Source organism: Harpia harpyja, chromosome 19 (assembly GCF_026419915.1).
Source record: "Harpia harpyja isolate bHarHar1 chromosome 19, bHarHar1 primary haplotype, whole genome shotgun sequence".
Classification (NCBI taxonomy): Eukaryota; Metazoa; Chordata; class Aves; order Accipitriformes; family Accipitridae; genus Harpia; species Harpia harpyja.
Genome location: NC_068958.1, coordinates 6,208,251 through 6,231,343, shown reverse-complemented (window position 1 = coordinate 6,231,343; position 23,093 = coordinate 6,208,251). Strand labels below are relative to the sequence as shown.

Sequence of the window (23,093 nt, the reverse complement as noted above, 5' to 3'; positions counted from 1 at the left end):
GGCAGGCTTGTTTCTGCAACACCCACCTGGCTGTAAGGGCGGAGAGTGTGGGCTGGGGGCTCCCCATCCCCAGGCCAGAGCTGGGAAGAGCGTGGAGGGACCCCGGGAAGGGACCTGGGTCACTGCTGGGCTTCGAAACTCTTCTGCGCATCCCCCCGCAGCATCGCCCATCACTTGAGCTCCAGCCTGCTCCAAGGCAGCCCCTTGCCACCCTGGGGCTGGGGGTCCCTGGGGATGCCCTTGGGAAGCCGCATCCCCTCTTTGCACCGAGGGCCGTGCCGTGGGGCTGCTCTGCCGCCCTGCCAGGCTCCAGGGAAGGGCTTGTCCGGGGTCATTGCAATCGATATCTCATCTGCAGGCTCTCCTAGCGGAAGTGATGGTATATTGGAACATGGTAATGGGTCTTGTCTAGTGGAAAAGGCTAATCTTCCCCAGCTGTACAGGATCTCCGCAGGTGTCCTCCGGCTCTCCCGGCTGCCACCAGCCCTGCAGCCAGCCAAGGAGCAGACACACTTCTTTAAAGCTGCAGCAGTCCAATTTAGTGCTGGTCCCGGTGAGGGAAAGTTGCCTCCAGCCCAGCCCCACGGGGTACAGAGCCGTGGCTGGGGCTTCCCGGCAAAGGACCGGCAACCAGGGTGGCACCACGCAGCACAGGCTGCCGCAGCAGCCCACATTTGCTGGCTCAAAGCGGAGAAGGTGACGTATCCTCCATCCTCGCTCACCCAGGGATGGCTTTTCCCCAGGGAGAGGAGGAGGAGGAGGATGTGGGGATGATGCCAGGAGGGATGTGGACACCCCAAAGTGCCACCTGCAAGCGTAGATGGGAGGCAAGCACATGCCAAAGGGAAAAGCAGGGGCAAAAGCTCCTGGCTGTTCATTTGGCTTTTTTGGCAACGCGCTCACTGCTCGGCGGGGCTCACCACATGGGGCTTGGCCCGTTTTGCCCGTCCCTAGGGCTTGCTAGCAGAGGCAGGTCTCCCCTTCCCCTGCTGAGCCGGCTGTCGCACCCAGGCGGGCTTTGTACGTGCCCAGGGGGGCCGGGTTTTATAAGCTGACCAGCCAATGCTGGCTACTGCAGCCTGCTGCATCACTATGGCAAAATCAATTTTCCCGTTCCTCTGGAGGTAGAGGTAATTACTGGGTTTAAGGTTTAATATGCATGTGGATTTTAGCGCAACCGTTGCCAAGAACAACTCGGAACAATGCGTAGGTTTGGGCAATGCATCCTGGGGGCTCAGATGTGGCCCCGGTGTGTGGAGTCCCCAGACGTGGTCTGCAAAATGGGGGGCCCAGGGGCTTGGGGGTGCCCATCAGAGGCCAAGCTGCTGTCAGATCCCATGAAGGTCATGCCAAAGATCCCGCTGACCTTGTTCGGGGCGGGGATTTTTTTCTGCAAAAGATGGTAAGAATAGATGGGTGTTAAAAGAAAATTCCCAGGGGGACAGAGCATCTCTGGGGCTGCTGGGTTTTTGCTTAAACTTTATTTTATTGGGTGGAGAAAGGGATCACCGGGTCCATGCGAGCAAAAGGGACGATGTGTTGCAGGAGGGAAGCAGGGAGGTCTTGTGTGGCTGTACCCTGTGGGACTGTGTCCCCATCACATCCCCTCCTGGGGCTCCATCTCCCCCTCCATGGGGTGTGTGGGAGGGGATCCTGGCCCACGTCTCCCAAAGGAGGGACAGAAAATCCTCTTGTGCTACCCAATATCACATAATATTGTGCAGGCGGTGGTCCCCGGGCCAGGGTACCGAGGGTGGCGTCCCCTCAGCAGGGACACCGGTAGCGACGGTGTACTCGCGGGAAAATCACGGGATCCCCCACGACGAGCGTTTGGTTCCCGTTTTCCTTCGGAGACGTGGCTCTGAGCGGTTCATGGGAGTGGGGAAGGCGCCCTGGGCCCCGCACACGGGTCACAGGGCTGCAAGCACAGCATGGCTATTAAGTGTTTCTATCTTTCCGAGGAAAAGCCATCCCCCCGGTGAGGTTGGGAGTCGCCGGTCGCGAGCTTCCCAGGCAAGGGGGAGATGGTCGCCTTTGTAAACCCCTTAACAAGGTGGCTTTGTCTCCCCGTTTAACAAGAAGCTCCCTTGCTTCTTCCCCGGGAGTTTCCCAATGCCGGGTCCCTGAAAGCCAGCTTTATGCTCCGGCCGGGGACTCGCTGCCGTGGGGCCGGCGGGGATCAGAGGGACACAGGGGCCCTTCTGCACGCCCCTGACAAAAGGCTGCCCCGGGGGGACAGAGCGTCAAAGCTCAGCCGGCTCGGGGAGGGGGGACAAGGGACCCACAGAGGAGGCTGCGGTGCAAGCCCGCCGTCCATCTGGTCACTCGATCGTGGCAGGCAGCGACCTGGCGATGCTCGGGGAGGGCCAGGGGGGTCCTTCTGGTTTGTCCCCCCCAGAGAGGGGGCAGGGGGAGCAGCCGGGAAGGGACAGGTAGGTTTTGTTGGCCGCAGGTAACCAGATCCACGGCCGTTGGTGCCTTCGTGCCCTCTCCTCTGGCTTCAGCAGGGGGTGAGAGATGGGAGGTGGGAGCGAGGAGCCGAGGGCTGGAAACTGAGACCTCCGTTCGGAGGGGATGCTTCCCGTCGGGTGGATGGAAATGTGTTTGGAGAAAGCCTCGGGGTGTCTCTGCTCCAGCACCCCGCAGCCCTCCTGGCCGGACCATGGGCAGCAGCAGGAGGGACCACTTGGGAGTGATGCTCGGCTACGAGCGGTATCCCGGTCGTGGCAGAGGCATCACCCATCCCCATGTCAGCATCTGAGCTGCCCTTTCCCACCTCCTCTCCCTTTCCCAGGGGCTCTGCCGGTCTCCGCTCAGTTTGGGAGCTCTCGCCCTTCCCTCGTCCCACCATCAAGTGCCCCGTCTCGCCTCCCCCCTCCAGCCATCTGCCTCTGAGCCCCCCACCCAGATTTACTGTCACACGTTAAAACCACGGCTCAGCGCCAGGGTCAGCGTGTCACGGCGGCCCCTCATCGATTTGTTTTACCTCCCCTTGGCAAAAGCACTTTGGCCCCAGCCCCCTCGGTGGCATAAGGGGCTTCCCAAGGCCCTCGGTGCTCCCCTTGCCCATCCCAGTCCTACGTAGCTGGACCCCATGGCCACGGGGCGGCGGGTGGCCAGCTGAGCCGCTGATCTCCTGACCCCCCCGGGGCACCTAATGTGTCTCCCTGGTTTATCTGAATCAATATTTCTGCAAGAACAAGGAAGACCCCTCTGGGGGCGGGGGGGGTGGAGAAGACGGGGGGTCCCGCCTGTTTGCACAGCCCCACGGCTGGTTTAGCGCTTGGCCGGGCTGGGTCCCTGCCAGGGGCTGGGAGGGGAGGGACACCCCAAACCAAGGGTGCCAGCTCAGACCAGGGATGTTTGGGGTGTCCTCCTTCCAGTTTGTGGGTCTCAAGCTCTGCGCCGGGGCACGATGGCCAGGATACCTTTGGATCCAAAATGCGAGGAGCTGGGGTGGCTTCAACCCTCGAGCCCCCGCACCCAGCAGGTGGGTAGAGGGGGTGGCAGTGGGTGGGGGCAGAGCAGGGTGCTCCCCGGGCTCTGGATGAACGGCAGAGGAACCGAGGGATGCCGACAGCCGTGAGCAGGCAGCTGGAGGGAGAGTGCTTGGTGGGGGTCTGCTTCTGGCTCCCCAGTGTTCGGGACTGGGTGAGGGATTTTTGAACTGTTTTATTTGATGCTGAGGGTGTTTTTACAGGAGCCTGGAAGTGAAGGTAAAGGATGCACATTGGCTTAATAAGCCCAAGCGGTGGGCTGCCGGGAGACATGGCCAGGACAGCAGCCTCCAGCCCTTCCCTGTGCGCGCTGGGGGATGATGCCCAAGGCACGGGGGCTCTTGCTCTTATGGCTTGGCTAAGGGAATCAAGGCAGAGAAAACATGGACAACCCTCAAACGCCACGCAGGACGCGATCGCCCCCGCTGAAGGCATCATGCCTTCAAAACCCCTCCTGCCCCCAGCCCTGTCCCACGGCATCACCCCCAGCCCTGCCACCGCCGTGCCCACGGGTCCCCACACCAGTGGCCAGGGCAGATGTGCAGCAGCGTGGGCAGCCCAAGGAGAAAGTGGGGGCTCTTGGCAACTCTGCCTTTTGCTTTCAGCCTCGCCCTCTTGCTATTTATCAGTGACTTTTGTCCTTGGCCAGCTTAGCGGCTGAAAGGGGCTGTATTATATCACATGTAGGCAGCTCCTGGGGGGAGAGGGCCGCGCTTTCTGCTGGAACAAAGCGCGGGTTGGCTAATTCACCTCTCCTCCCGCAGCACCCGGGTCCCATCTGGTTGACACAGTTTGCTCCAGTGTCTCCTGCTATTAAGCCCCCACTTGCCTCCTTGAATCGTTCATGCCCCCCCCGTCCCTGTACCCTCGGCCTCTTTTTCTTGCATTATTTTTCATTTTCCCCAAAGCCGGGTAGAACTTGCTCCATGGAGTGATGTCAGATGTGTGCAAAGCAGACCAATAAAACCTAATGCATCCCCTTCTTTGTCTGCCGGCCTCTCCAGTGCCTAACATTTTCCACTCAGAAAGCCACTTAAAACACATCAGCAACAATCCCTCACAAAACAGCCACTTGTTGGCTAATTGTGCCGAGGACCTGCGCACGTCGCATAGCGCTTTCCTGCCGAGGAGGGTCTAACGCTGCCGGGGGGCTGGGGCTCCCTGCTGAGCAGAGGATAATGGGGACCCTCAGCATCCACCAGGATAGTCCCTGGGGTCTCAGCTGCTCCCCAGGGTTTGGTGGGGTGGAGATGTGGGATGGGGATGTTTTTATTCCCTTGGCCTTGGGTAGGTCCGGATTGGCCGGAGAGGATGGTCGCAGAGCCAGGAGCAGGGCTCAGCTCAGGACCCCGCTTTGCAGCGGGATGGACAAGCAGCTGGACCCAGCAGAGCTGCCTGGAGCAATCTGTCCTACCTGCTAACTCCTGCCCGGGCAGGAAAGCAGGCAGGCACGCTGCCAGTGGGATAGGAGCTCAGGAGCAGAGGAGGAAGGTGCTGGGACCCCACTGGGCCAGTGACTTTTTGCTGGGTACCTGTGATCCTGGGGTGATGGCTCTGTATCTGAGGGCTGAGAAGAGCTGGCTGCCCCGTGCTGATGGGAGAGAACTCCCTTGCAGCTTGGAAGGATGCCGATGGGTTTCACTGGAGGGGATGGAGACCCTGACATGCATTGGAAGGCAGATAGGGTGAAAGGGAGAGATGCTCTGTGCTGGGAAGGAGGCAGAGGGGCTTGGACCTTTGCCTAATGGAGAAGCATCCAAAAATCCCTCCCCAGGGATCCTTTGGGCCCTTTGAGATGGGGGACAAGAGATCAGCAGGTGGTTAATCTCCCCCTTTGCAACCCAGGAGCGAGAGCATCCCTCTGCCCAGCCCTCTGCTGAAGAGGGCCCCCCAGCATGCCCAGCCTTCCCCACCAGCAGACAGACAAGTGCGTGGAGTAGCTGCATTTCTTTTTCTACAGAAAAACTCCAGCAGCTTTTCCTGCTGCCACCCCCGGCATCCCGGGGAGCGACCAGAGCTGCGTGTAGTCAAGGCAGCCTGGTCTTATGGGGGAACTGTCACACCTTTTAGCTTAAAACTGTCTAATCCTAGCCTGGTTTGGGGCTAATTTGAGGCAGGCAAGGAGGTTCAGTGCCAGAGCTGGCAGCCAGCGGTAGCGGGAGGCTCCCGGCGGGTGCTGTGCCGGGCAGGCAGCCCAGAGCCCTCCCGGCAGGTACCGTGCTGCAGAGCACACCTGCCCGCGCTCACCTGCCTGCAGTCACCTGCCTGCTTAAATGTCACACAGGCAGAGCAGCATGGGCAACCCGGCCAGAGCGCGGTCCAGCATTTTGCTTTTCCCGCAGGGAGCCACGCTGCTGCCTGCTCCGGCTCGGTTTGGTGACCAGGCTGAGCCTCTGACACGCTGCCCCGGCCGGCAGCAGCCAAGCCATGCGGAGGGAGCTACAGGCAGCTGCCTCCTCTTCCCAGCGCCCTGCTTTGCTGCCAGACCCGGCACACCGCAGCGGGTCGATGGGGGACCCCGGGGGCAGGTCGGACCCCACGCCGGCCACACACCTGGGCAGCGAGCGGGTGCCGGGGGAAGAAGGGGTTAAGCTGAGCCAGCGCCGGCAGAAATCAGAGGATTACAGGTTTGTTGCCGGACTGTCCCATCTGTCACCAGCACAAAGACGAGCCCTGTCTCGGGCTAGGCTGTCAGCGAAGAACCCACCACTACATTAGGACTCCATTAGGGGAGACTGGCGGTGGGAAATGGCAGCTGTCAGGGCACTATCATTTCTCCTGTAATTCCTCCCGCTCGCTTCTCAACTGCACTTAAATAGCAGGTCTACCCACTGGGCCAATTTTGCATTTTCCTCCTCCCGCTGCTCTTCTTCTTTCTTTAAAGCCGCAGCTCCCTGGGCCCCTTCCCCAACAGCCTGCCGCGGCTGGTGCCGGTGCTGCCCGTGCCTGCCCGTGGCATCTCCGCAAGGAGAAGGGCTCGCCGGCGTGGGCAGCATCCCGACTGCCAGGGCGGCTGTTGAGCTGCAGACATGCCAGCCCAGTCTGCACCAGCACTGGTGGGCTGAGCGATGGGTCTCGCTGACTCCTGACCTTGGCACAGGGAGAAGGGGAGGTGGGTTACAACCTCCAAGGATGGCTTTTCCCTGGACAGCATCCTTCCCGTCTCCCGTCATCCGGGACTCTCTCCAAGCCAGTGAATGTTTCCTGGTCTGTGCTGCCCTTGCCCAAAAGCCCGGCTGCCCGTGCAGGGCTGGCACCGCTCTGCCAAGGGGGACGGGGTGGGCAGGACAGCAGCCAGCGAGCCGGGCTGGGGACCGTGTCTGGTGACCGTGGGCTGGGCTGGAGCAGGGTTTTTTTCCTCCAGCCACCAAATCTGTCCAGTCTTTCAGTGCCTCCTGGGTTGCACTCCCTGGTGCAGTCATGGCCACCTTGGGGTGGGATGCTCCCCCGGCGCCACGCGGTCCCGGGATCCATCTCACCATGGCATATCTGACCTAGGGATAAAACCACGGACAACCAGGTTCCCTGATGGGACTACATCACCTGGAAACTCTCGGGACCTGCAGAGAGCATCTGCTCCAGGAGGAGCCTCGGGGAAGCATCTTAGCATGGGGGGGGACCCATCTCACAGGCCACGTGTTCGCTGGGGGTCTCCATGCTCACAGCTCTCCCGAGAGCCCCCGGGGCTGCCCGCACCCTGTCCTGCCCTCACCGCGTCTCCTGCCGGACCCGGTACTGCCGGCGTGCCGGCGCTCCCCGCGGAGCCTCCTTTTCCAGCGGGGGATCAAAACAAACACTTCTGTGGGGAAGTGCATTGCAGTGGTGCTTGAAATAAATAACTAATTTCTCCCTACATGATCTCAAGGAGCAGGAGAGGCGTGAATAGCAGGGCCTGGTGTCGGGCTGACTGGACTCCCCGGTGCGGTAATTCAGAGGATGACAAACATAAGCCAAAGAAAAATGTTGAAAAATGGGCACTTCCCGCAGCCCTGAGCAAAGGAGCTATTGCAGGGTTTGGAAATAACGAAGGCAAAAAGAGGGAGAGGGGGGAATTTTCTCATTGAGACCAAGTGAAGTGCCAAACAAGCTGCTATTATGGTGGCTTTGAGAGGCACAGGGAGGGGGTGATGGAGAGGAGAGCAGGGGGAAGGAGAGGAGGGAGGTGGGGGAGAAGAGAGGGAGAGAGGGCTGGCGGAAGGGAGAAGGGTGGGGGACACGGGGACGCAAGGAGCCAAAGGTGCGAGGTGACGCGGGGGAGACGGAGAGAGGACCAAGTTGTGTGATGGTGGCAGGGCCACTGCGTGCCAGCGCCCTGTCCCTCGCCCTGGGTCCCCCGCATCTCCCCATCCATCCCCCATCCTGGTTCCCGGCCACCTTCCACCCCCCGCACCCACCACCACCAAAAGGGAAAAAAAAAAAAAAAAAAAAAAGAGATGGAAAGAAGGAAAACAAAATATCTACAGTTGTCGAGACAAGGGGAGAAAAATAGAGGCAAACATCCATAATTTTCTCTGTGGGGCTTTGCAGTAATTGAGCCATTTGGATAAAAATAAAGGCAGCAGGCCCTTTAGGTAAGAGGAGCTTTTGCAATCCAAGAAGCCTGAATTATGCGCCTTGTATCACTTGAAACCCCCCACCCCATCACCCCCCTCCGCCTCCCCCATGCAACACCAAACCACTTTCCCTTTTCTTCTTCTTCTCTTTTTTTTTTTTTTCTCCTCCTTTTTTAAGTACCCTGTCAAATAGCGTCCGACGAGAGGAGAATTTCAGCTGTCACAACTAATTTCAGCGCGTGTGTGTGTGAAGGTGTGTGTGGCTCGGGCGGGGGGAGGCGGGTGATGGAGGCGTAGAATCACTCCTTTCTTTTTTTTCCTTTTTTTTTTTCCCCTTCAAAAGGAAGATTTACATCAGAAATTTGTTTCTAGAAGTGTTTAAGGCCTGTAATTTCTTTCTTTTCAATTGCTGCCCGATGTCGTCTTCTCTCCGGGCTCCCTCCCGGCTGTCCCTGCCCACCCAGCTCCGGGGCTCGCCGTCACCCTCCTGGCAGCCTGGTCCCTCGGCCCCAGTCCTGCCCAGCACCAAGGAGGTTCATGCACCTCTTGTCAGGGCTTGAGACTGCCAAAACTCGGCTCTCACAGCCCCGAGCGCCGCGCTGGGTCTGGCAGCGGAGCCTGTGGCTTCTCTCAGCCGGTGTCCCGGCGCCGGGGGCTTTAGGCTTCAGATTTGGTCACCTTTTTTTGCGGCCACTTTGAGGCTGGCGTTAGCTGGAGGGTCACGGGGCAAATCCTGCCGAGGAGAGGGCACCCCCGAGAACCAAGTGGGGCTGTCGGGGTGATCTCCCCACTCGGGACCTGCCTGGGGAAAGGGGCAGCCGGGGAAAAGCTGGTGCTGAGCCTCTTGGGTCTTCCCGGCCAGGGTTAGGAGGGGGAAAATGTCCCTGAATCCAGCAAATTCTCCAGGCTGTTTGCAAGAGAGGAAGAAGCAAAGCCCTGGGCATGGCTGGAGAAGTTGCCTCCACCATGGTCGGAAGATGATGGGGTGGCTGCGGTGATACAGATCATCTTAAAATCCTTCCCCTATGGGCTGTCTTCCTTTCTCCTACAATAAATGGGCTTTTTGCTTAAGAAAATGATCCCGTCTTCTGAAAGGAGGAGAGGCTGGTGCTCAGCAAGCCCACTGGTGTAACGTAGGTGACCAGCAGCAGACTGTGCGTGCCAGTGAAGAAACGTGTTCCCTGCTCTTGGAAAGCCACCAGATAATTTCATCGGCCTCAGCAATTCCTGCCTACTCATGTAGGCGCAAATGAGATGCATAAAACTGGAAAGAGCAAGAAACAGCTGAGAAGGAACGCAACACAACTTGGGCCATAGTTTGAATTTTTCATTTAATACTCGGTGGCTTTGGGAAATGGGGTCTGGGCTCAGTGAAACTTGCACTATTCCAGGCTCGGTGTGCAAACCCAGCCACGGCAGGAGCTGGATGCAGGCTGCAGTTTGGGAGGTAACACCTCTCACCCGTTCACACAGCTGCACTTTGGGGGGGGTTAGGTCAAGGCCCCCCATGCTGCCAGGCTGGGGGGGGGCCGATCGCCGGGCCTGGGCTCCCACCACCGACCCCCTCCTTTTTGCTCCGGGGTCCCGCCGCCAGCTGACAGAGCTGACACCCGCTGCCTCTTGTCCCTTCCCCGTGCCACCATCCCATGGCAAGGCGTTGCTCATATCCCGGAGGATACGTGAACGCTCAACCCTACAGCAGGCGTGCAGCCCGACGTGAGAGGGTCTGTGCCTGGGCAGCGGGTTGGGTGACAGCCCTCGTGGGACACCCCCAAAAAGCACCGCTGTTGCCCAGATGTCCTGGGCCGTAAGGGCTGGGCGGGGGCCGTGCAGCAGCACCCCGCTCGAGGAATAAGCATCGCGCGTTCTTTGCATGAAGCCTTGGCTAACTGGTCCTTGTCCTGGAGCTCCAGTTCTTGGCGGAGCAGGGCAGAGCTCTCCGGAGCACGCCGGCACCCCGCGTCCGGGAGCTTCGTGCAAGGCGTCACGAACACCACGGCGGCACCCAGCCACGGAACGCGGTCCTCAAATACACGCAGGAAAACGGGCAGGAAAGGGACACCGTGGGACGGTGCCTCTCCACCGAGGGTGTTGCTGGTGGGGCACCTCTGTGGCCTTTGCCACAGCAGGGATGGACGGGATGGCACAGGCAGGCACGGGATGGGACAGGCAGGGGCTGGCAGGGGACAGTCTGGCAGGGGCTGGCACAGTCTGGCAGGGACGGTCTGGCAGGGGACATTCTGGCAGGGGCTGGCCCAGGCAGGAATGGGACAGGCAGGGACAGGCAGGGGCTGGCAGGGGACAGTCTGGCAGGGCCGGGCTGTCAGGGATGGGACAGGCAGGGACAGGCAGGGCCAGACTGGCAGGGGACAGTCTGGCAGGGGCTGGCACAGTCTGGCAGGGGACAGTCTGGCAGGGATGGGACAGGAAGGGCCGGGCAGGGCCGGGCTGGCAAGGGACAGTCTGGCAGGGGCCAGTCTGGCAGGGGCCGGCCCAGGCAGGGATGGGACGGGCAGGGACGGGCAGGGACAGGCAGGGGCTGGCAAGGGACAGTCTGGCAGGGCCGGGCTGTCAGGGATGGGCCGGGCAGGGCCGGGCTGGCAAGGGCCAGTCTGGCAGGGGCCAGTGTGGCAGGGGCCGGCCCAGGCAGGGATGGGACAGGCAGGGACAGGCAGGGGCTGGCAGGGGCCAGTCTGGCAGGGCTGGGCTGGCAGGGGCCAGTGTGGCAGGGGCCGGCCCAGGCAGGGATGGGCCGGGCAGGGCCGGGCAGGGCCGGGCGGGCAGGGGCAGGCGCGGCGGTCCCGCTGCGGGCCGGGGGGGTCCCCTGCGGCCCCCGCCCCCGGGGGCGCCCGGTGTCGGGGGTCCCGTGGGGCGGGGCAAGGGCTCGCCACGCCCACCCCTCCGGCGCGTGAGCGGCCGTGACGTGCGGCCCGACCACCCCCCAACCTCCTCCTCCTCCTCCCGGTCCCGCCCCGCCGCGGCGCCCCCGCCCCTCCCCGGCCCACTTCCGGCGGAAGCGGGGGGCTCTTTCCCTTTCCGGGTGCGGGTCCCCGGGCGGAGCGGCGGGACGGCGCGGCGGCGGCGGCGGGCGGGCGCGGGGCGCGTGTCATGGCGGAGCTGGCGCAGGGGCAGAGCGCGGCGCCCGTGGGGATCAAGCCCGAGGGGTTCGTCGACGCTCTGCACCGGGTCCGGCAGGTAGGCGCCGGCTGGCGGGCCGGGGGCGGGAGGAGGAGGCCGCGGGGGCGCCGCTAGGCCGCGGGGCTGAGGCGGGGCGCGGAGCCGCCGTGAGGGGCAGGGCCGCGGCTCCGCTGCCCCTCTCCCGGGAGGCCGGAGCCGGCGGCCCCCTCTCAGGAGCTTTCCCCCCCCCCGCCCCCGGGGCTGTTCCCTGCTGGGGGCGGGCGGGCTCCGGGGAGAGGGGCAGGCCGGGGGCGGCGGCGGGGCTCTCTGACAGTTCCCTCCGGCGCGGGTCGCGGCCGGGGCTTGTGACACGGCAGAAACGGTGCTCTGCGGGGAAGGAGGCGGTCTGCAGCCTGCGGGAGCTCTCGTCTCGTCTTGCTCTTTGCAGTGGGTGGGTGTGAGCTTAACGTGGATTCGTTTTTTAAACGAGGCCTTCGTGGTGCTTTAGGCTGATCGATAGAAACCCTGGCAGAGGGGGGAGCTTTGCATTCCTTCCTGGGAGGGAGAGTGCTCCTCAAAGGAATCTCTGAGCTTACACGGGGCTAAAATGGAAACTTTTAGTGAAAGCGCCCAGACCTGCAGAAATCAACACCCTCGTCTTCAGTACAGGATATTCCAAGTGTTTGCGCGCTCCTCAGTTTGCGGAAAGTGGCTCCAGAAACAAGAAGCTGCTGCTCACAGTGCAGGTTTTGTGACTGTTCATCACGTCTCTTGTTCCGTGTCTGTCGCAGGCGTTTATTCCATCTCTGAGCCGGTTGCGCTCTACTTGTGCTTAGTAGCTGCACCTTAACAAGACGCAATGCAGCTAAATACCAGGACTGCAGCCCAACTGGTGCTTAAAGACCCTGACTTTATTTTTTCCAATGTTACAGGCCAGGTGGGAGAAATCTCCTTCTGTTGCCCAGACTTGCTTTTCTCATTTCACTGGGAAACTTCTGAAGAAACTAAGCTGGACCCTAAGACCTTTCAAGCAATAGCTCTAATGGAACTTAAGTGGCTTACCGTCACTCGTGGCTCACTTGTGAATCAGTATGGCAGCAAGTCAGTGTTCTGTGCGGTCTTCAGCGACCCGTACAGCGGCACTTGCTGTTCTAGATGAACACCCTGCACCTTCCCAGAGGAGATCACGAGCTAGTCTGCTCTTCGGTCGTTGATTTCTTTCTCAGCATAAGTAGTACAGTGGGCGAGTTGCCTGTTAGCTGCCTCCTGGATGAGGCCACGCGTCGTTTTTTTCAGTGGCTAACAAAGCGCTGTGGCCTTGGTGGTATGTGATGTCTGAAAGCTTTGCTGTTAGCCCAGGGTTATCTACTTGATGCAGTTAAATTGAGAGGTGTTGCAGCTGTGTTTGCTTTGACCTGGTTGTCTTTTACCAGAGGCCTCTTCTTGCAAAAACATCTCGTTGAATATCGGATAATATTATCGCCTGCTAGCAGATGAATACTCTTTGAATAACCTGTTTATGTAGAAGAAAATAATTATTTGCCGGTAAGTTGCAGCTTGTTGAAATTATTTTGTGAGTATGTTGGAAGTGCCACAATACGTAGTACTCATCTGCTCAGTAACAGGTTAAATGTGAAAGTGGGATGCCTCAGACGGTATTAGGCTAAAATATAGCATGAACTGAAAATTGATCTGAATCGGTGTTGAGTGGTTGCTGTCATCATGTTTGTAGCGTGAATCTGTGATGCCCCCTAACCCACACGTGAAGGACATGGAATATTAAACAATTCTGTAACCTAGCTGTGCTCGCTTACTCTGATCTTGCTGTTCTGAAGTTCATTATACTTGAAAGAATGTGTTGGGTTTCTGTGAGTTAACTGGAGTTAGTCTGAACTGGAAGATTTCAAAATCTTCCCAGCTGCCAACTTCAGGTCAGGCGCTGCAGCATAGCAACCTCACTGCTATCTTTCACGCTGGAAGCAAGTGTGTTGAGAAACGTGCGCTCTGCACATGTTCATGGGAGTGCAGTGGCCTACATTTTTGTGCAGTGAGTTGTATGCTGCCTGTTGAATGTGATTTTTTTCCATTAGTGTTTGTGGGATGAAAAGAATTGTTGGCAAGTGCTAAAATATTTCCCCCCTGCAAAAGTACTTGATTTAATCTAGTTCCTTAGAGGCTTTGTAAGGGAGTAGGTAGCCTTTTCCTGCACAGAAGGGCAGGACTAAATTGTCACTAGTAACTTGTTACCAAGTGTGAATGAAGATGGTCTTAACTGTTCAGTGGATGGATATTTACCTCACCACACAAGCAATCTGTGATGGAACTCCTGGCTGAGAATCAGGTGGGATGTAAAGGCAGTTACGTCTAATGCTTTTCTGGAGGTGATGGCAGAGCTTTCACACAGTGTGTTTAATGTTGTGTTTGCCTGAACTATACTGATCTGGTACGTAGATGTCAGCTTTTTTACTGCTTCTGGCCAAGGCTGCAGCTCTTTCTGAATATTAGTTTTGCTTTAAGGGGGAGAGTGAGCAGAGGAAAAAAAATCAGTTGTAGTTCTTGCATCGTAGGTTGGTATGGCATCCCTGGCTTGACACTTGAACTCTTTCGAAGTTTAATCTTAGACTTAAGAGTAGTAATCAAATTTACTAGGTTCAGTTCTCAAGAGAGCCATAACACTAAAATCAGGCTGTGGAATACAGTGCTTAGTTATTAATAACTAATTCAGGACAGGGAAGACTTTCCTGATCAGTCACAGTAACTGCATTCCTCAAAGTCACTGGGATGTGAGATGACATGAGTCAGAAATCTGGAATACCTTTGAAAGAAATGACTTGTACGTTGCTTTCAGTGTCTGTGCTAGACTTGCTTGGATTTTTTGTGGACTCTTAAATATTTGAGATGTATCAAAAATTACTTTTTCAAGTGAATGCTGGGGCTTTGAGATGGTCTGTCCTGCATCTTCTGCACCACGCCTCAAGTGAGTGGATTATTTTATGGTTCATAGGTGGTGCCTGATTTGTCCATCTGTCCAGCTGCTCCCAGGCAGGGTGGTTTTTCTTCTGTGGCATTTTGGGGGGTGGGCATAGGATATTTGCTCCCCTTTTGAGTAATGGGATGAGAAAAGCAGAGCTGCCTGTACTTTGGACAAAAATGGATTTCTATCAGACTGTCCTTGAATCTTGTTCTTATTGACAAAACAGCGTCTTGCTTGGTTCCTACCTTCTCCTGTTCTCCTTGGCAGTCTCATTTTCAGTACAACACATACATTTGCAGCACTTACTGGTTCCCTCTTCTTACATGTCCTGTTCTTCTTGTAACCTGCCATATGTACTGTCTGAATCTGTATTTTTGGGAATGCTATGAAGAGTAAGGGCTGTGGCTTGGTAAGCCTGTGGCATGCCATCTTGGTACCTTGGAAGTGGATGAATATCCTGAGACTTACTGAGAGTCAACAGGCTGTATATTTAAAATCCCTTTCTATTATCAGTGTCTAACTTCTAATTTCCATGGGGATGGAGGGGTCTTAAGACTCAATGTTTCTTTATCTTTATTATCTTTATTATGAGTACTTTTTCAGATCATCCTCAAATAGATTTAGGGCTTTGCAATTACTCTGGTATTTAGGAAAACCACCTGTGATGTGAAACTCTAAATGGTTGTGGATGGTTTTGCTGCTTCCTGCAGAGCCCTGGAGAAATGTCTGTCACGCAAACTCGAGTATTCTGCTCAACGAATGGGAAGAGTAGCAGAAACACTAGAATTGTCTGAAGGGTGAGGTGACAGCACCTTACTGGTTTATATCATGCTAATACCTAGAATTAGTGATTTTATCGATTGCTGTTCTTTTGCAGGACAGCATGGAGAGATTCTTCCCCGAAGCTAGGCCCTTTCTCTTGAAAGCAGAATTCTGGAAATATTGGTGTTTGAGTCCTGCTGTGTCTAGCAAAGAAGCTTCATATTTAAAAGCAGTTTGGTATTACACCATTTTTAAAGGGTGTTAAAGGTATAGGAGGACAGAAGAGCAAGGTATAGGAAAGCATGTATCCCTCACCCAACTTTATAGGTTTGTTTTTCTTGGCTTTACCATTGCAGTTTGTAGTTCAGGTTTATGCTATGTCCCTTAAAGTGCTTTTTGGAGAGCTTTATTTTGGGGAAATTAGGTGCAGAAACAGTTCTGTGGTAGTGATGCTTTTTTCCAGTGTATTTCAGAGCTTATTAATACAGATGTGTTGGGTTTAGAAAAAAAAACAAAAGGAAAAAAATGAAGACTGACATACAGCAGGACAAAAGCAGTGGCTAGCAGTACATTACTCAAGGTCATTTAGTCAGATAAGGGCTAGGTCTGCTTACTTTTGTTGTGTTCTAACTTTGTGCTTATCTCCCTGCTGAAGCTATAGTAAAAACTGAGGTTCCCATTTTAAGTTGAACATAAGAAGTTAAAATGTATTTTAACCGCTGTGTCCACTTAAAAAGCTCAGCTCTTAATTTTGCAGGGTATTTTTTCCTGCTGTAGTGAGGTGGTGTGTTGCCTGCCTATAATCCAGTGGCAGCTGGGAGGCTTTAGAGACAAGGGTGCAAGTTTAAATAAAGGGGGGGGGGGAGGAAAACATCCCAAAAGCTGATAATGTAAAAATTGCTTTGACTCTCTTATTTTGCCCTTTACTTGGAGTGTTCTGTGCCAGGGCGATAACTGTGCTAAGCACGAGCAGGGGTTTGCAAATCTCTCCTGCTCTGGGAGTGGACAGCCTTAGTGTTGGTGATCTGTTCATGCACGCCTTTGTGCTTCATGCTAGCTTCCTTTTGTAGGCCAGCTTCTGCTATCCGGACTATTTTTTTTTCTTTCCCTTGAGCATGTGGTGTGTGATTTCAGCTCCAGACTATCAGCTAGCAGTTTCCACAACTTACAGATTTTTTTTCAAGTAAATAACTACTAACAGAAAGAGTTCATGAAGGGCATGTTAAAATCAAATGTTCCAAAACATGCCAGGGTATGTTGTATGTGACACTCTTCCTTTTGGCATATGTTTGTAAGTTATGTGAAAGCTGTTAGTAGATTGTTATAAAATATAATTTTAAATTTATTTTTCAGCATTGAAGTAGGCAGGAAACATCTATGCTCTTTGTACCTTCATTCAAATCCTCTGCATCCCAAATGGAAGGGGAAAGCATGTGGGCAAAGGGCTGGAACTATGGATGCAGTACAGTCTTCAACAAAAAAGCAAGGCATCACCTGACACTCCCTAGTATCGAGTGGACAAGGGGTAGTCTGTGTTAATGCTTTCTGAATCAGATTTCTATGGACCTATTAGTTTTTGGAGATGTTGGTATACAAGGCACTCATCATCAAAGCTTTGCTACATGATCACTGTGCTGGTCCTGCAGGAAGACTATTCTCTAGCTCCTGGCATTTGTGACACAATAAAGTTGTTGACTTTCTAAGAGAGGGCAGGATGGAATGGACTGTGAGAAGAAAATGGTCAAAACTTGCAGCCCTTTTCATGCAAGGCATTGAAGAGAATGTTTTCTATTCTCTTTCTAAATGCAGGGCCCTCAATCTTTCAAGATTATTTCAGATAGCTTTTTTTCAGTACCCTGTGGTTCTGAATCTTGGGCAGTTGTTTATTCTACTGCAGCAGCTGATGGTGTCAACAACCAGAGTTGCTGTAGATGTCCTTCTGTTGCAGTAAAACTCAAATTTTAGAAACACAAATTTTAGTTATATTTTGTCATTTGCCCTTGTCTTCATTTAAAGCATATCTGTGTAAAATGCTCTTTCATCTGTTCCTGTTGCTTATTCTCTGGTGAAATCCCAGTTATAATAGAGTGGCATCAGACTGCTGGTAAAGATCCTATTCAGTGGTTTTCTTTTTGCTGGAAAAGGAAGCAAAAGCTGTAGAATGCACCGTGCTTTATAGTTGTTCTGTAACTACTTTGTTCTGCACTTGCTTATTATAGCCAAGTACTTTATGTAGGCAAGGGGTGCTGTGAGACCGCAGCTTGCCTGTCCCTGAAGGGGGTGTTAACTTGGGTGCAGCACTGAAGCAATGCACCTGTATGTTTCTAGAGTAGGCTTACATCAGTTAGCTTGGAGAGCAGGTGAAAGAGCTTTCTTCTGTCAGCATCCGTCTGTATAGATGTCTCCCAAATGTCATTAGTGATGAGCTTAACTTTTCACTTTTATTAAGTGGCGGTAGGTCTCTCTCTCACCTAGTTTATTTGCTTACTGTAGTCCCCTTACTGTGACACCTGACTGTCTCCTCTTTCCTGTAAATATCCTCATGCATCCTGGCTTGGCAGGGAATGGCAGTTACCCGTCTAAGAGATGGAACCAGAGGCACAGGCAGTGTTGGTCGTGTTCATGCTGTATTGACCACTGCAGGAAATTGAAACTAATTCTGGGCTAATAGTTTGCCCACTGGCTTATTCTTCGTACAGTAAACACAGGGTGATCCAGTCTCTTTGACAACGAGTTCCCAAACCTGTCCTTGTGCTGTGTATTTTCACATTCTTCTCCCTCCGCTCCTCGCACTGATGTGCGAGTATGTCTTTCTATGTATCTGGATATGCGCGGATGCAGGAGGAAGCATGTGTCCTCCTACACGCCTATGGTGGTGGCAGCTTCTCCAGGACAAAGCTGGTGAGCTAGTCTGAACTCTCATCTTTGCAAGATTTAGGTTGTCAGCTGTCCATGGAGTGAACAAACCTGAATATAATGTTCCAGGGGGGTAAATACCTACTTATGATCAGGAAGAGAAACTGGGTAAATAAGATCTTAATTAAACAAATATTAAAAGCAAGCACAAATTGTTTACCTTACAAATGAAGCACTGCTGTCTTGGAACTGTTATAAAGCCACCTGTATAGTAAATAGCTGAGAGAAGATTGGACTGGGGTGAATGCCTTATTGGAAGAAAGAGTGTTCAGCTGTGATGGCTGAAACTTCAGGTATGTTAATCATGCTTTTATCCCCTGTTTTTATAGATTGCTGCTAAAATTGGAGATATTCCTCACTTGAATAATTCTACAACACTTGTGGACCCATCAGTCTACGGTTATGGAGTGCAGAAACGGCCACTGGATGACGGAGGTAAGCTGGCTATGATCAGTCAATCTTGTGGATGCAGCTCCTGAAGTTGTATGTATCTATGGAGGCAGTTGTTTGCTTTAAGGACAGAAATCAATGCATCTTTCTGTGTATAGAAATTTTATACAAGATTCCCTGTGCTGTTTAGTCTTATCTAGATAACACAGCACTCCTAGGCATTATTAGTGTTATTAATGTGAAGCAATTCTTTCTTAGTTCATGAACTTTGGGAATTGGCAAATGAACTCTGTGATTTAAAGCTTGTTCTATGGTAGCTGGGGGAGGGAGGGACATGCTTATTGGGACTGTGCTGGAGCCCATGTATAGAGTACCAGATGTACATAGTAAAGCTGTTCTTCCCTGATGACCCTTATTTTCTAAGAGCAGGCAGTGTATAGGGACAGTATTACATGTGCTCCTTTCCATGTGTAGCAGTGGTCACAGCACAGTAGTTGAGTTGCTGTCAAGAGTTCTGATTGCTTTGTACAGGAATTTTCAGGAGAAAGGGTATTGATGCAGGTTAGAAGGAAAATTCCCGTATTAGGCTTAGTTTTCATCGTTATTCTTTGAGAATTCTTAAATCTCTGAAGCATGTAACATTGGCCACAGCCAAAGAATAATTTACTGGCTAGACCATATTTGTTAACTGTAATGAGTTAATATTGTATGAAGTGTTACAATTTTAAAATAAGTTATTAGTTTCTTATGACAATGAAACTGTTAGAACAGGTGTTTTATTTTTTACAAATCTAATGATGTGCACTGTTACAAGAAGTGTTTAAACTGTATTATCTGCTTCTGGATAGATGCAAAGAGCTCACCTTTTCCTGTGATTGGTTATTAAAAAAAAAAAAAGTGGCTATGTCTTCCTTGTCCTATTTCCTCTAGTATTTTGGCTGACACAGGTAGCCCTGCAGAGTGATTCTCTCCCCCCCAGATATGTTCAGGAGTACTGAGGAGATAAGCAAAGCTGCTGCCTAGCACTTTGTTTTGAAAATAATTTTTTTCTGTCTGATGCAAAGACTGAAAATACTGCACGTCTGCTTCTCATTCTGAAAAAACGTGCTGGAGCATGGGGAGAAGTTTCTTTCATGTGGAGCCTCTGGCTTGCTACCATTACTGTTTTCTGAACACATGCCACCACCCACTTTGTTCTCTGGTGTTGGCTCTATTTGAGCAAGAGGTTGCTACTCCTTTGATTTGGTGTTTTAGGAAAGAATGGGTTTATCTGGGTGAGCCCTTGCGCCTTATATCTCAGGCTGGAGCATCACTATGTCTGTGAGAAGCCAGACGCCTGGTATTACTGGTATGTGTTGGTTTCTGTATGGGAAGGTGCTCGGCTGTCAAGCAGGCTGTTCAGCATTGAAGAATGCTGAACAGCTTTGAGCTGTGTTTGAATAGCTTAGGTAAGTGGCTATATGTGAAAAAGAATAAAAGTAGCCTTCTAGGAACTAGTCATTCATAACACTAGTCCTGCCTATTTCTTTCACTGGTTCATCACACTGAACTGAGAAATCTGACCTCTTGACAAAATGTTTTTTTATGAACTTTTAACTTGTGAAATGGTCATAGTGCTTAATGACAGCGCAAGTTAGACTTTGTACTTAAACTTTTACTGGTGAGCCCTATTACTTGCTGAGTCTTGTTTGTGTTGACACAAACCGTGTCAATGCAGTTGCAGTCTGGGCTATAAATGTATGTTGCTGCTGGCTTCTTGTGTTGTGATAGATAACTTCGTGGAGCAGGTATCGTTCCTGGGAGAGCCTTCCAGAGTGGCTGTACACCTGACTTGTATTGGCAGTTCTTCTGCTGATGTAAACACCTATGGGTGTTTGCTCACCCTGTAGTTCAGGACTGGCCCTTGTCTGTAACTGTTTTTAAAGTAGCTCCAATGCTGTATTTGCCCTTGGGTTGTTCATATACATCTGTAGGTTTTACAGCTTTTGTCCAACTCTCTTCCCAAAAATCTTATCTGTGAGATCTTAGAGAAGAGAAATGATGCAAGTAATATTTTAAAGGGCTAGAATTTCACAAAGAAACAGGACTTGTCAGGGTAGGAGCAAGGGTTGTATTGCTTCTTTCAGCTTTGGTCATCTTGGGTTTTATTCCTAATGGCATTAGTAAGTCCTGTACTGAAATAACAATTGTGTGACGAGTTCCTCACCTAACCACGTAATCCCCCAGCGCTGGTCTTTAACTGCATACCCAGAACTGCAGCCTGGCAAAGGAACTTCTGAAGCTGCGAGTGCTTCTTGCTCTGTATTTTGTTTGTGGTATGATCCACACCTTAGTTAGTCTTAGGCTACCTGCTCTTGCTGCCGTGGCATTAGAAGTCTGTAATGCAGCTTTAGCTTTAAGCATGTGGAAGGTGGCAGTTGCTTTTAATAGGACATTTCAATTAGGAAAGCACTTCCCATTTGGATGATCTTTTAGTTCTGTTAGCTGCGAACAAGGGGTGTCGGTATTGCATGCCCACACTTTCTCCATTTTCTGCTTGTCTGTGAACCGCAGTTGGGAAACATTGTTGTCAAGAAGCGATTATTTATGTTGTTACGCATGCTCTAGAAATTTTATAGTGTGGGGGTTTGGATACATTCTGCTGCTCTGGATAGCTTGGAAACAAATCTGGTGGTAAATCTTTTGATTGTTCACTTCTGTATACTGCATGTTCACGGCTGGGTGCAGGTCTCGCTGCTTCCTTATCCCTGTGTAACTGTTAGAAAATTACTTCTGTTCCTAATACTCCTGAAAAAATTGGGTTCAGGGGAAGTATTTAAGGTGACAAGAAAGCTGTCTGTCTTTCAGGAAAATCTAATTCTGCCTGTCCATTTTTGTAAACAGCTGCTGGCGTGGCTGATTGATGTCAGCTTAGGAAGTGGTCTTAAGACAGGGTGACAGTGTGCTGGTCAAAACAAATTCAGCTGCTTTTAGAGCATTTCCAGGAAAAATAGGTTTGTCATAGTATTTGAAACCAGAATGTGTGAGTGCCTTTTGCACTTCCTTTAACATAACCTTCATCTGAAATGAAGAGCTGCTAGGATTGGCCCTGGTGACCTGGCCTATTGATATTAGATGGAGCTTGAGACCTGATTATTTCTCTTTTTCCCTGGCTTCTTTATTTCCCCTTTCTGGAAACAACTTTAAAGTAATCCTGCAAATAGCTATAGTGCAGGGAGGAGATCAGGTTTATTTGTACTGCTTGCAGGAAGTCGTAGTCGGCATTTATATGGCCACTTGCCGCAGTTAATGTTTCTCAGCGAAGGTGAGCACTAGAGATGGGGTTAGTCTGAGCTACAGAGAGACCTGGTGGCATCTTGCTGCTGAGGATAGATCCCAGCTCTCCTGTTAAGGGCCAATGGCTGCTCCTGGCCTCTGTTCTAATTAATGGGTCCCTCTAATTACCAGCACAATTTGATAAGTTTATTTAATGCTAAATAATCCTTAAAGAAACAGCCTTCTTTTGTTCAAAGGAAGCAGGGATCTAGTCTGCTGGAAAGAGACTGATCACCAGAACGTTAGCCTTTGTTTGCCCTGTTTTGGACTGCTTTGAAGACGTTTCCAGTGATATATGTAGAGTTAAGCAGCAGTGTTGCAGCTGAAGGCTGGGGCATCCTTTGAGTCTGGGAAAACAAAGATGAGAGACCTTGGAGAAGCCTCACACCCCCCTCTCTCCATCCCCTGCCTTCTCCAAGCTTCTGTGGTGCATCCAGGTACAAAGATGGCCCATTTTGATGTAATTAAACTTGATTGTAGTAGAGCCGAGGGGCTCAAACACAACACGATCCTGTTGTATGGAATACTTTATTCTTCTGCTCCAATATGTTTTCAGTGAAAATAGCAATGGGCAGAAGGAAATCTTACCCCTGTCTTACTGGTGATTAAAGTTAGTAGTGATGCTCCTTGGCACATCTGTAGCAGCAGTATGTCCAGGGCAGAAGTCCAGATCTTTCAGTAAAAGGTTTAGTGTAATACACAAAATGCCAGTGTTCTTCAAAATTGTGACTTTACAGATCAACTTTTTTAAAATAAGGCAGTTTAAGGGAGGGGGGAAAAAGCCCATAAAGATTCGCAGTGAAGGCAGACACGAAAATTATTAGCTTTTGACCATTTAATTAAAGAAAAGCCTGGCAGTATTTAATGATAAAGAATTAGGGTAACTAATGTCTTCCTTGTAGCTTTCTAAAATCTATGATGATCCCGTTTTGGTTCAAAAGTATGAAATGCAACCCTGTTCCACTGCTCTCTGGGAGATGCGTTGCTCTGATTTTATTCTAGCCATGAAGATATTCTTGACGAGATTGTATATTCCCATCATGCACATTAATTTAGTGGGAGGCATTGCTCTGTTTTATGGGGTGGAAAAAAAAATCCGCATATGTTTTGAGTGTCTGTTACGTAGAATTCAGTTAAGGTGAAGCCTAAAGCAGAGTGAAGAGTTATCAACCAGCAGGTGCCATTAATAGGAAATTGTGCTGATTTTATTCAGTATTTTTCCTTATTTGCAGTAAAATGACTGCAGTTACATTAAATTGTACTCAATAGATGTAAAAGGGGGAAATATGTACATGGCTTGCCAGAGTTCACCCCCCCTCCCTGGTGTGAAGAGGGAGATGGTGGAACAGAACATCAGCTTTCAATATTGCAGGGAGTGTGGTCTGCCCCAGCCCTGCCTCTCTATTAGTCCGTCTTTCAGAGCAAAATGGGCATGTTGGAGAAGGAATGGACCTTTAGGTTGTTGGAACTGGGAGCCATGTCATTCTTTTCTTCCTCCCCGAAAACAGAGAGAAATCATAACTGACTTGAGGTAAATCACTCCCAGTTCTGTCCATCTGCCTTCTATCT

General features: G+C 52.1%; 1 protein-coding gene across 4 annotated transcripts in view; it reads left to right on the top strand.

Annotated features, from left to right (window-relative positions):
- Positions 1 to 11,085: 11,085 nt before the first annotated feature.
- FUBP3 (far upstream element binding protein 3) overlaps positions 11,086 to 23,093 on the top strand; it is a 41,113-nt gene continuing 29,105 nt past the window's right edge. For 2 of the 4 annotated variants that reach the window (XM_052814788.1, XM_052814787.1), the window contains exons 1-2: positions 11,086 to 11,245; positions 18,149 to 18,254. In XM_052814788.1, coding sequence (XP_052670748.1) covers positions 11,159 to 11,245; positions 18,149 to 18,254 — 193 coding nt within the window. In that variant the 5' untranslated portion in view covers positions 11,086 to 11,158. The remainder of the gene's footprint in view (positions 11,246 to 18,148; positions 18,255 to 23,093) is intronic. The other 2 variants (XM_052814789.1, XM_052814790.1) reach the window with 2 other exon arrangements.